The 13525-nt window shown below is 46.1% G+C and overlaps 1 protein-coding gene across 1 annotated transcript in view; it reads right to left on the reverse strand.

Moving 5' to 3' along the window:
* Positions 1-1787: 1787 nt before the first annotated feature.
* LOC311110191 (uncharacterized protein) overlaps positions 1788-13525 on the reverse strand; it is a gene marked incomplete at both ends in the record, with an annotated part of 21920 nt that continues 10182 nt past the window's right edge. The window contains 2 exons of the mRNA XM_084188742.1: positions 1788-1932; positions 2237-2337. Coding sequence (XP_084044868.1) covers positions 1788-1932; positions 2237-2337 — 246 coding nt within the window. The remainder of the gene's footprint in view (positions 1933-2236; positions 2338-13525) is intronic.

A 13525-nucleotide genomic window follows, 5' to 3' on the forward strand; every position in this document is an offset into this window, starting at 1 on the left:
GGTCTCACCGTCTCTCAGGGTGTCTGCACTGATGTAGATATCCACAATCCTCTCCTCCATCTCATCTCTGTCAAACTTGACCTTCTTGTTCATATCTGGATCGGCATAGATTAACTTTGACATCTTTAACAATGCCTGGGTCTTTCTTTCTATGTAGGTCTACTATACGTTAAGTCTCTGCTTCCAGTGATATCTCTGTCTCTGAGTCTTCTGTGTGAATCTGTCAGTGTGACTGCTGTAGGTGTTAACTCTAGGGAAGAATCAACAAAATGACACGGGTAGTTGTGGCTATGCTAATACAAAAAATAGAACAAGTTTGCATACTTGTGTACGTACTTGTGTGCATGTGTGTGTGTGAGAGATTGTTACAGTGCTTATTGTTAAACCATTTTCTGCGGCACAATATAAATCATTCCATGTCTCTACATGGTCATCTTGTCCAGAGTATATCTCAACACAGTCCTCCTGCCCAGGGAATGGGACTTGCTATTTGTGGTGATGGACAGGACACTATCATAAAAGGAAGATAGAGATAATAGAGGGGAAGTGGAGAACAAAGTCTAGCTGTTAACATATATTAAATATCATATGTAACAGCCCCAAGATAATTCAGGGAGTTTCCAGAATTCCCCATTCCTTTCACATTTCTGCTGATTTGGACCCTCTGTGTCACACCCTGGCTCTGGGACTCTATATGTTGAGCCAGGGTGTGGATATTCTATAGGTTGTATTTCTGTGTTGGCCAGAGTGGTTCCCAATCAGAGGCAACGAGTGTCAGCTGTGGCTGGTTGTCTCTGATTGGGAGCCATATTTATAGAGGCTATTTTCCCACAAATGTTGTGGGATCTTGTTTCTAGTCTGTTGTGTTAGACCGTGAACTGTCACGTTATCGTTTTGTTGTTTTTGATCGTGTCTCTAATAAAGAGTATGTTTGCCTGCAACGCTGCGCCTTGGTCCTCCTCTGTATACGACGATCGTGACACTCTGTTTACTCCCAAATATACATCAACATGTTCAGGAGATCCAGGACTACAAACATGGGTCATTATAATGTCCATACAATAGATGTGACACTACAAACTGCTCCAAGTGGATATTGAGGCTTGGTAGGCTTAACCAGTGAGGATGAGATGACAACAGAAACCACCAGGGCTCTCCTCTCACTTGATGAACCTGATTGGTGGAGGAGTTTTTGAGTGACAGCTGGTTGAACCATTTCACTTCCCTCTTTTGGGACCCATATAGGGGAACAACAGTCAAATATGAGCATTTGATATTGTGCTTATAAGTAACTTGATAACAAAGACTGACTGTCAAATATGATTAAGTAACATCCTTTGATACCCTTTGATATCTCTACTACACTCCTATACAGTGTATGTAATGGTGGTTTGGTAGGGTTGAGAATGTTTGCACCAGACGTAAATGGGAGCATGTAAATATATGTAGCAAGTAAGAATAATGTATTTGAATTGTAATTGATTAAATGAACTGCATGTAGAGTGTGCAAAAAGTCAAATGCACTAACTTCATGTTGTATCTGATGATGTGTGAAACATAACTACTGGTACACAGGAAGCAACAAACAGGAAATAAGAAGGACTTTTATTAATATGCTACTACAAACAAATAATAAGTGTGTTCGTAGGTTTGAGACAGAGCGAGAGAGAGAGAGAGAGAGAGAGAGAGAGAGAGAGAGAGAGAGAGAGAGAGAGAGAGAGAGAGAAGGAGGAAGTTATTTGCACTGTAGGCTACTGTACATGTTACAGTATGTTGTCATGGTGATGTTAAACCACTTTTTCACAAATCCAGTTGAGTTTGCTGTCACATGACATGTCATTCCATGCCTTTAGAGGACTCTGATCTTTGTGTATCTCAGCACAGTCCTCCCCAGTAGGACCAAAATTATCAGGCTGTTTGACATACCAGTACCTACAGGGTTAAAAACAGTCAGATATCATGGTTAATACCATTACCTACAGGGTTAAAAACCATCAGATATCATGGTTAATACCAGTAAATGCAGGGTTAAAAACCATCAGATATCATGGTTAATACCAGTACCTACAGGGTTAAAAACCATCAGATATCACAGTTAGAACATCACAATCCTAAGTAATATACAGAAATGCTTCATCTTAAAGTTAATTTTGTAGACTGCTATCATCAATGACAGTAACCTGTATAGAAAAAGGTTGAATGGAGCTTTATTCACAGATTAGTTATCATCTTTCACCCTGTGGACAGTGGTCTGCCGTCCACCCATTTCCAGGTCCCCTCCTGAACAGAGTCAGTCAGACCAATCCAGACTCTCTTGTTGAGATTGTACAGAAATGTCTGTTGTCGAGAAAGATAAATATATATACACTACCAGCCAAAAGTTTTAGAACACCTACTCATTCAAGGCTTTTTCTTAATTTGTACAATTTTTTTACATTGTAGAATAATAGTGAAGACATCAGAACTATGAAATAACACATATGGAATCATGTAGTAACCAAAAAGTGTTAAACAAATCAAAATATATTTTATATTTGAGATTCTTCAAATAGCCACGCTTTGCCTTGATGACAGCTTTGCACACTCTTGGCATTCTCTCAAACAGCTTCATGAGGTAGTCACCTGGAATGCATTTAAATTAACAGTTGTGCCTTGTTAAAAGTTAATTTGTGGAATTTATTTACTTTTTAATGTGTTTGAGCCAGTCAATTGTGTTGTGACAAGGTAGGGGGGTGTACAAAAGATAGCCCTATTTGGTAAAAGACAAAGTCCATATTGTGGCAAGCACAGCTCAAATAAGCAAAGAGAAATGACACTCCATTATTACTTTAAGCCATGGTCAGTAAATACGGAAAATGTCAAGAACTTTGAAAGTTTCTTCAAGTGCAATCACAAAAACCATCAAGCGTTACGATGAAACTGGCTCTCATGAGGACTGCCACAGGAAAGGAAGACCCAGATTTACCTCTTCTGTAGAGGATAAGTTCATTAGAGTTACCAGCCCAAATGAATGCTTCACATAGTTCAAGTCACAGACACATCTCAACATCAACTGTTCAGAGGGGACTGTGTGAATCAGGCCTTCATGGTCGAATTACTGCAAAGAAACCACTGCTAAAGTACACCAATAAGAAGAAGAGATCCGCTTGGGCCAAGAAACATGAGTAATGGACATTAGACCGGTGGAAATGTGTCCTTTGGTCTGGAGTCCAATTTGGAGATTTTTAGTTCCAACCGCCGTGTCTTTGTGAGACGTGGTGTGGGTGAACGGATGATATCCGCATGTGTTGTTCCCACCGTAAAGCATGGAGGAGGAGGTGTAATGGTGTGTGGGGTGCTTTTCTGGTGACACTGTCTGTGATATATTTAGAATTCAAGGCACAATTAACCAGCATGGCTACCACAGCATTCTGCAGCGATATGCCATCCCATCTTGTTTGGGCTTAGTGGGACCATCATTTGTTTATCAACAGGACAATGAACCAACACACCTCCAGGCTGTGTAAGGGCTATTTTACCAAGAAGGAGAGTGATGGAGTGCTGCATAAAATGACCTGGCCTCCACAATCCCCCGACCTCAACCCAATTGAGATGGTTTGGGTTGAGTCGGACCGCAGAGTGAAGGAAAAGTAGCCAACAAGTGCTCAGCATATGTGGGAAGTCATTCAAAGACTGTTGGAAAAACATTCCAGGTGAAGCTGACCTCTCTCTCTCTCTCTCTCTCTCTCTCTCTTTCTCACCTGTTCCTTATCGCTGTTTATGATCACCAGGTCTGCTCCTCTCTCCAGACAGTCCTCTCTGCTCTTGTTCCAGGTGTTAGTCTTGGTAGACAGGAAGTACCAACTGGATTCAAACTTCTGCCAGCCTTCAGGACAGGTTTGTTATACAAGATCAAAAACATTAATTTCCTTCAACTTATCAAACTAAACAGTTAATGAAAGAATACAGACACACTGTAAAGTGTGTGGGATTAATGATAATGTATGATTGTAAGTTTACTCACTGAGATTGGTAAGCCTCCTGTTAAGAATCTCTAACTCAGTCTGTAGCTGGTCTCTCTCTTTAGTCAGGGTGTTGTAACTGGTCTGTAGCTGGTCTCTCTCATTAGTCAGGTTGTTGTAGCTGGTCTGTAGCTGGTCTCTCTCTGCAGATGAGTTGGTCTTATATGCTAAGAAGCTCTTAGAGACCCCATCATCTGTCACAACAACAACAAAGTTTATCATTAAACGAGATAATCACAGAACTGCTGGTGAATTGTAACATTTATAACTTCAGACTTACAGTGGACATACAGGCCTATGATCCCAGCCAGTAGAACACACAGCAGCCCCAGACACACTGCAGCAACTCTGGAGGATCTCTTCCCTGAGCTATCAGGCTCTGTGGACACAGATACTGTACATAGCATCATCAATGAGACACAATCGAACATGGACCATATAGCGCAGGGATCATCAACCCGATTCAGCCGCAGGCAGATTTTTGTGTTTTGCGAATGGTCAGGGGGCCGGAACATATTTGCAAATAATTAGCAGACTGCAAATTCACCGCAAGAAGCCCAAATAGATGTGAAATTGGACTAAAACGTAATAATTTCAAACCTTGTGTCAAGTCTTCCTCTGAAGCTGCCTCCACTCCTTGTTCGGCCAGGCTTCGGCGGTTGTCGTCACCGGCCTTCTAGCCACTGACCCTCAATATCTCATCATTCCATTTGTCTTGTCTTGTCAATTACACACACCTGGTTCATATTCCCCTCATTAGAATGTGTTTCAGTGTTCCCTCTTCCCCCTTGTCCTTGTGGGTGATTGTTTCATGTGAGATGAGTGTAGCTCAGTGGAGCTACCTGTTCTTTGTATTGCCAGGGTATATTTTCCCCGTGTGCTGTTTTTACCACTGGACTGTTGCCGCTATTCTGCGTAACTGTGTACTACGGAATAAACTCTGTATTCTGTGATTTACCCTCCTGCGCCTGACTCCTTCAAATCACATTCTCAAACAATCTCCCACCCGCTATGGAGTCAGCGGGAGAGGAGCGCATGTCTGGAGTCGTGACACGGGTCCAGGAGCATTCAACGATGCTAGCCAGCTTGGGAGAAGCGATGGATCGGGTTCTTCAGGTCATCCAACGCCTGGAGAGTAGAGACCCCGATCTGTCAAGACCAGCTGGGCGACCGGATCCAGCCACCAACACTCCAGCACCTAGAGGGATCCATATATCCCGACCACGGGAGTTTGACGGGACAGCTGCTGTCTGCCAGGGATTCCTCCTCCAACTCGAGCTTAATTATTCCTGCATCAGCCCGGCCCCATCGGAGCGGGAGAAGGTGTCTGCCCTCGTCTCCTGCCTCTCGGGGAAAGCTCTGGAGTGGGCCAACGTGGTCTGGAATGAAGGAGGAGCCACGTTGGACAACTACGGGGAGTTCGCTCGCCTCCTTCGGACTGTCTTCGATCACCCGCCCGAGGGTCGAGAGGCGGGCGAGTGGCTGGTCCACTTGAGGCAGGGGATGAGGACTGCGCAAGACTTTGCCTTGGAATTCCGGACTCTAGCAGCTGGGTCCGGGTGGAACGAGCGGGCCCTTCATTGAACACTTCCGGTGCCATCTGCAGGAGGACGTCCAAAGGGAGCTAGCCTGCCGGGACACCATGTTGTCCTTCACGCACCTGGTGGACATGGCCATCCGTTGGACAACCTGCTGGCGGCAAGAGGACGTCCTGGGGAGGTCTGCCCGTTCCAACCCCGCCCAACTCGGATCCCGAGCTGATGGAGCTGGGTGGAGTGGTGATCCGAAAGAGAGGAGGACGACAGCGCCAGTGTCACTCTGGTGGCAAGAAGGGACATTACACCGCACAACGTCGTCAGCGTTCTTTTGTGTCTGGAAACGGCAGGCATGGCACTCTCGCATCACCCCAGGTATCGAACACCCACACTCGTTCAGAGTCCTCTGCTGCGCACTCTGCTGCGCACCCTACCCATCTACTTTCCTGATCACATGGTAGTTCCCCAGTGTAAGGCGCAAGTCGATTCAGGCGCAGCTGGGAACTTTATGGACAGGGCATTCTCACACAGTCCAGGCATTTCATTGGTTCCCCTATCCATTCCACTCCACATCAGAGCACTTGATAGTCGACCATTAGGGTCAGGGTTTGATAGGGAAGTTAATGCACCAGTCACCATGATTACCCACGAAGACTCATTGCGAGCAAGTCACTTTTTTTTATTATTGAGTCTCCTGCTTTTCCTGTGGTGTTAGGTATCCCTTGGTTAGCACTCCACAACCCCACCTTCTCATGGCCGCAGAGGGTTCTCACGGGGTGGTCGCGAGAGTGTCAGGGTAGGTGTCTAGGTGTTTCCATTGGTCCAACCACGGTGGAAAGTCCAGACAGTACCTCCACCATGCGCATTCCCCCCGAATACCTGGATTTGGCGCACGCATTTTCTAGAACGCAGGCAACCAAGTTCTCACCTCCTCGGGCGTGGGATTGCGCGATAAACCTCCGGGTAGACGCTGTGCCTCCCAGGAGTCATGTGTATCCCCTGTCACAGGCTGAAACGGAGGCTATGGAAACATATGTCACCGAGTCCCTGTGCCAGGGCTATATACGTCCCTCTACTTCACCCGCCTCCTCAAGTTTCTTTTTTTGTGAAGAAGAAAGATGGCGGTCTGCGCCCTTGCATTGATTATCGACCACTGAATAAGGAGACGATACGATTTAGTTTTCCTCTCCCCTTCATTCCTTCAGTGATCGAGTCAATGCATGGGGCGTGCTTCTTCACCAAATTAGATCTCAGGAGTGCGTACAACCTGGTGCGTGTTCGAGAGGGAGATGATTGGAAGACAGCATTCTGCACAACCACGGGGCATTGTGAATACCTGGTGATGCCCTACGGTTTGATGAATGCTCCATCCGTCTTCCAGTCCTTTGTGAACGAGGTGTTTCGGGACATGCTTGGTCACGGTGTAGTGGTCTACATCGATTACATTCTGGTGTATTCCGATGCGCGGGCTGAGCATGTGTCCCTGGTTCGCAAAGTGCTTGCCCGACTGTTGGAAAATGACCTTCATGCCAAGGCAGAAAAGTGTTTTTCCAGCAGTCCCTCTCCTTCCTCGGATACCGCATTACCATCTCAGGTGTGGAGATGGAGGGAGATTGCATTTCAGCTGTGCGTAATTGGCCGACTCCAACCACGGTTAAGGAGGTGCAGCGCTTTCTGGGCTTCGCCAACTACTATCGGAGGTTTATCCGGGGCTTTGGCAAGGTCGCAGCTCCCATTACCTCTCTGTTGAAGGGTGGGCCATCCCGGCTCCGCTGGTCTGCTGAGGCTGACAGGGCTTTCAGTAACCTGAGGGGTCTGTTCATCTCAGCCTCTGTACTGGCCCACCCTGATCCATCACTACCGTTTGTAGTGGAGGTGGATGCATCCGAGGTAGGGATAGGCGCTGTCCTGTCTCTACGCTCGGGCACGCCTCCCAAGCTCCGCCCCTGTGCCTTCTTCTCTAAGAAGCTCAGCCCGGCGGAGCAGAACTACGACGCTGTTGTCCGAGCCCTGACCATGTGGAGGCATTAGCTCGAAGGGGTGAAACACCCTTTCCTCGTCTGGACGACCACCGTAACCTGGAGTACATCCGGGCAGCGAGGAGTGTGAATCCTCGCCAGGCCAGGTGGGCCCTATTCTTCACCCGGTTTGATTTCAAACTATCAGTACTACCATACTACCGGGTAAGAAGAACGTGAAGGCAGACGCATTGTCATGGCTGTATGACACAGAGGAGAGGCCCAGAGACAACACCCCCATACTCCCAGCCTCCTGCATTGTGGCGCCGGTAGTATGGACAATGGACATGGATATAGAGCAGGCATTACGCACAGAGCCATCTCCACCTCAGTGTCCAGCTGGGCTGCAGTACGTGCCTGCTCTTATCCGTGACCGTCTGATCTACTGGGCACACACGTCACCCACCTCTGGTTACCCAGGTATCGGTCGTACAGTGCTCTGCCTGACCGGAAAGTACTGGTGGCCTACCTTGGCTAAGGACGTGAGGGTGTATGTCTCCTCCTGCTCGGTGTGCACCCAGAGTAAGGCACCTAGGCACCTCCCAGCGGGTAAGTTACAAACTTTACCAGTTCCACAACGACCATGGTCTCACCTGAGCATTGATTTCCTTACCGATCTTCCCCTCTCCCAAGGTAACACCACCATCCTGGTCATTGTGGACTGCTTTTTCCAAGGCCTGCCGCCTCCTTCCTTTGCCCGGTCTCCCCACGGCCCTGCAAACTGCGGAGGCCCTGTTTACACACCTCTTCCGGCACTACGGTGTACCAGAGGATATAGTGTCTGACCTGGGTCCCCAGTTCACATCCAAGGTCTGGAAGGTGTTCATGGAACATCTGGGGGTCTCAGTCAGCCTGACCTCTTGTTTCCACCCCGAGTCTAATGGGCAGGTGGAACGGGTAAATCAGGATGTGGGTAGGTTCCTTCGATCCTACTGCCAGGACCGGCCGGGGGAGTGGTCGGTGTTCTTGCCATGGGCCGAATATGCCCAGAACTCTGTCCGTCACTCCTCCACTAACCTAACGCCATTCCAATGTATTTTAGGTTACCAACTGGTTCTGGCACTGTGGCACCAGAGCCAGACCGAGGCTCCTGCGGTGGATGACTTGTTTCGGCGCGCGGAGGAGACGTGGGACACTGCCCACGTCCACCTCCAACGTGCCGTGCGTCGTCAGAAGGCCAACGCTGACCGCCACCGCAGTGAGGCCCCGGTCTTCGTACCGGGTGATAGGATCTGGCTCTCGACCCGGAATCTGCCCCTCCGCCTGCCCTGCCGGAAGCTGAGCCCGTGGTTTGTGGGGCCGTTCAAGGTCCTGAGGAGAATCAATGAGGTTACCTATAGGTTATTACTCCCCTCTGATTACCGTATTAACCCCTCATTTCATGTGTCTCTCCTCAGGCCGGTGGTGGCTGGTCCGCTCCAGGAGTCTGAGGTGCGGGATGTCCCTCCGCCTCCTCTGGACATCGAGGGGGCCCCGGCGTACTCCGTCCGTTCCATCCTGGATTCGAGGCGTCGGATGGGGGGCCTTCAGTACGTTGTGGAGTGGGAGGGGTATGGTCCGGAGGATCGGTGCTGTGTCCCAGTGAGGGATATCCTCGATCCTTCCCTGTTGCCATCCGGCTCGCCCTGCTCCGCGTCCTCCTGGCCGTCCCCGAGGCCGGGGTCGGTGCGCTGCTGGAGCAGCGCGTCAAGTGGGTGGGGGGGTACTGTCACAACTTCCTCCGAAACTGCCTCCCCTCCTTGTTCGGGCAGGCTTAGGCGTTCGTCGTCACCGGCCTTCTAGCCACTGCCTCTCCATATCTCATCATTCCGTTTGTCTTGTCTTGTCAATTACACACACCTGGTTCATATTCCCCTCATTAGTATGTGTTTAAGTGTTCCCTCTGCCCCTTGTCGTTGTGGGTGATTGTTTCATGTGAGATGACGGTAGCTCGGTGGAGCTACCTGTTCTTTGTATTACCAGGGTATATTCTCCCTGTTTGTCTGTATTTGTTCCAGTGCGCCTGTTTTGCGCACTGGACTGTTGACGCTATCCAGCATAACTGTGTACTACGGAATGAACTCTGTATTCTGTGATTTAGACCTCCTGTGCCTGACTCCTTCAAATCACATTCTCACACCTTGTTTACGTTAGTGTGGGTCTCTCTATTATACTTGGGAATACTTGGGAACAGATTTCCAAAATGTAAATTAATAGGAGCTGATTTCCTGGTGTTTTTACAGTCTGTTATGTCAAAAACATTTACAAATAAAGAAACCTGATATAGTGATTGAAACTAGAATTAGCGCAATGACCTCCATGCCATAAACCTCCAGTCAACTCTAGTTAGCAATGGCTCACAAAACCACCTCTAACTTCCTTCATACTGGATACAGAGTCATACAAATGGTATTCACAAGCTCATCTGACTGCGGGGAAGTAGATAAAGGGCATCATTGCCAAAATCCTGAAGTATCCCTTTAATTCAAATGTTCACTTAGTCTCCCATTGATATAAATGAATGACTAAGTCTAAATTTGACTTAAGTGGAAGATAGGATTCGCCCCATATGATCTCAAAGTATGAAGAATCTCTTTTGTATGATCTCTAAATGGAGAAAAAATAGCTGCACATTTAAAGTGGTGGTTTCTCACCCCCATCTCTCTTTTTGTTGAGGGGGACTTGTGGTTGTTAAAGATACAGCTTCTCACTGCAACAGGAAATTTAGTGGCCATTTACAGTTAACCCCTAGCCATGCTAACGTTAGCCAGATAGCTAATGGTAATAGAATTCATAACATATCATATGTTTAGCAAATTCATAACATATTGTAAGTTTAGCAAATTCGTAACATATCATACAAATTGTAATTCGTAACATATCATACAAAATGGATGATGGTTATCCACACATTGATACATAACATATGAAAGGTAACATATCATACTAAATGGAGTGTCTTGCTTTACATACAGAAGAAAACGAAATACTTTGAGACCAGGTTGGAAATACACAGTGGTGAGTTACATAGGACTTTATGAACATGAAAATGAATGTTTCTGCAGTTAGTATACATCCTACAGAGCCTCGACAATTTCAGAATATTTAACCTCTAATCTTAATGGAACGACCTTTCATTTAGGAGATGTACTATTTAGAATTTTATGTATCAATTTTCACAAGTATGTCATTTCAAAAGCTTTCCCTTGTGAAGTAAGGTATCTTAATTTGGAAAACACATTGTATTATGTTTATAAATATTAAGAATCTGTTCGTTACAGTTTATTTTACTCAGTTGACTTTTGAAGCCTTGGGGCATGGGGCATCGGCCAACCTCATTACATTAACATAAGGTAAATTGTTTGTGTGGCAGTTGGAAGAATAATAACTATTGGTTTACTCTTTCGATGTGTGTGTCTCTGTGACTACAGTGTACTTACCAGTATTCTGAGATTCAGGTTGTTTATCTATGCTCCTGTTCACTGTATCCTGTCCACAGCTCTTCCTGTCAACATTAGCATAAATCTCCTCAGACTGCTCCATATAAAGGCTAATTCTAATTGCCCCCTTAAAATATACTTTGGTACTTTATGGAGCTGCAAACAGTACAACGGACATTATATTCTGTGGTATATCCTCTTAAACAGCTGCTTTAGTTTAACAGTCTGTGTCTGAGAACGTACAGTGTTATAGATTTAGGGAGGAGTTCACACCTTAACCAGTGGTTTGAGCAGACAGCAACCTCCAGGAAGAGACACAACAGTAGATAGACATGCATGAGTGAGTGGGTCCACTGGTGCATGGTGCATTGTGCTGCTATTGGTCACCTACAAGTTGTCCCTTGTACAGTGATGGTTGTGTCATGGCTCATTAGCATATATTTTTTGTTTTACTTAGCATAAGCCTATGTCAAATCACATGACATGTTTCTAATAAAATAATGAAGAGTCATTTTCCAGAGTACAGTATGTCTACATCCTCTCCTCTAAATCTAAACACAACTATTATTTGTCTTGATTTTTCTCTCTTCCTCATTCTCTTAATGTTTTACTTCTTCCTTTATGTCTCTCTGACACTAAGGCTCTATCTCAATTAGTCTTTCCTAGATAACTCTCCTCCCATCTGCTCTCCTCCTATCTCCTCTCTTCCCATCTCCTCTCCTCCTATCTCCTCTCGTCCCATCTCCTCTTCTCCTATCTCCTCTCTTCCTATCTCCTCCCCTCCTATCTCCTCTGGTGGTTGGATACAGTGCTGAATGTTTAAGTGATGATTCCACCTAGCGGTTAAAGTAAGAGATGAACTCACCATAGAGGTGAAATAGTGGTATTACAGCCTTGCCTACGGGCTCTTTCTCAATTCATCATTCTCACATCCTCTCTCCCCCCCTCCTTCTCAAAACACATTGGAGAATAATATCCTAGTGGAGGGACCTTGGACCTTCTCCTCTAATAGGGTTGAGTGTGTGTGTGTGTGTGTGTGTGTGTTCACTGAGTGCTTGTCTCCTGGTCCATTATTAGCAGCAGTGTCTGCTGTCTCTTCTCTCTTGGTGCTGGTCTCACCGTCTCTCAGGGGGTCGGCACCGACGTAGATATCCACAATCCTCTCCTCCACCTCACCTCTGTCAAACTTGACCTTCTCGGTCAGCATAGATGGCCTCAGACATCTCCAACAACTGTTTGTGTTTTCAGTCTATTCTCAGTTTCTGGTCTTGTCGTTGCCCCTGTGTCTGTCTCTGTGCTTTTTCTGCTATGACCTTTAATACAAATGTACTAAATTCAGGTTGACTCTGATGATGTGTGAAACATAACTACTGGTACACAGGAAACTACGAACAGGAAATAAGTAGGACTTATATTCATTTGATACTACAAATAAATACAACTTGTGTGTGCATGCATGCGTGTATGTCGGTTTGAGAGAGAGAGAGAGAGAGAGAGAGAGAGAGAGGGAGCGAGAGGGAGAGAGAGAGAGAGCGAGAGCGAGAGAGAGCGAGAGAGAGCGAGAGAGAGAGTGAGAGGGAGAGCGAGAGAGAGAAGGAGAGAGAGCTAGAGGGAGAGAGCGAGAGAGAGCGAGAGCGAGGGAGAGAGAGAGAGAGAGAGAGAGAGAGAGAGAGAGAGAGAGAGAGAGAGAGAGAGAGAGAGAGAGAGAGAGAGAGAGAGAGAGAGAGGAATCGAGAGGGAGAGGGAGCGAGAGCGAGAGAGAGAGCTAGAGAGCGAGAGCACGATCTGTAATCATTCAGCACGATCTGTAATCATGGTAGCATCCACATTATTGTAGAAATGTTTAGAAACACATTATATACTTATTTACAATAAAAGTGACTCCAAAATGGCACAATACATTATTTACCATCAATTTCTATTGGGCACATAATAATCAGAAACACAACCAAAACAAACAGGAAATGCATCCAACGAGTTTGTAGAGTCACAAGCTTGATGTATTCATTGCGTGCTATGAATATGGGACCAAGTACTAAGCTTTGACTGCTTTAATACACATATAAGTGAATTTCTCCCAATACTTATGGTCCCCTGAAATAGGGGATTGTGTACATAAAGTGCTGTAATTTCTAAACGGTTCACCTGATATGTATGAAAATACCCTCAAATGAAAGCTGACAGTCTACACCTTAACCTCATAGTCATTCTATTATTTCAAATTCAAAGTGCTGGAGGACAGCGCCAAAAACTAAACATAAATGTGTCACTGTCCCAATACTTCTGTAACTCACTGTATAACTATTTATCTTTCTCAACAACAGGAGTTTCTCTTCAATCTCAAAAAGGGAGTCTGGATTGGTCTGACTGACTCTGTTAATGAAGGGACCTGGAAATGGGTGGACGGAACAGCACTGTCCACAGGATGAGAGATGAGACCTAATCTGTAAAGAAGGCTCCATTCAAACTTTTTCTATGCAGGTTTTTGTCATTGATGGCAGCAGTCAACAAAGTTAACTTTAAGATGAAAAATGTCTGTATATTATTTAGAT

Source organism: Coregonus lavaretus (genome assembly GCF_964263955.1).
Source record: "Coregonus lavaretus genome assembly, contig: SUPER_35_unloc_2, whole genome shotgun sequence".
In the NCBI taxonomy this organism is placed as follows: Eukaryota; Metazoa; Chordata; class Actinopteri; order Salmoniformes; family Salmonidae; genus Coregonus; species Coregonus lavaretus.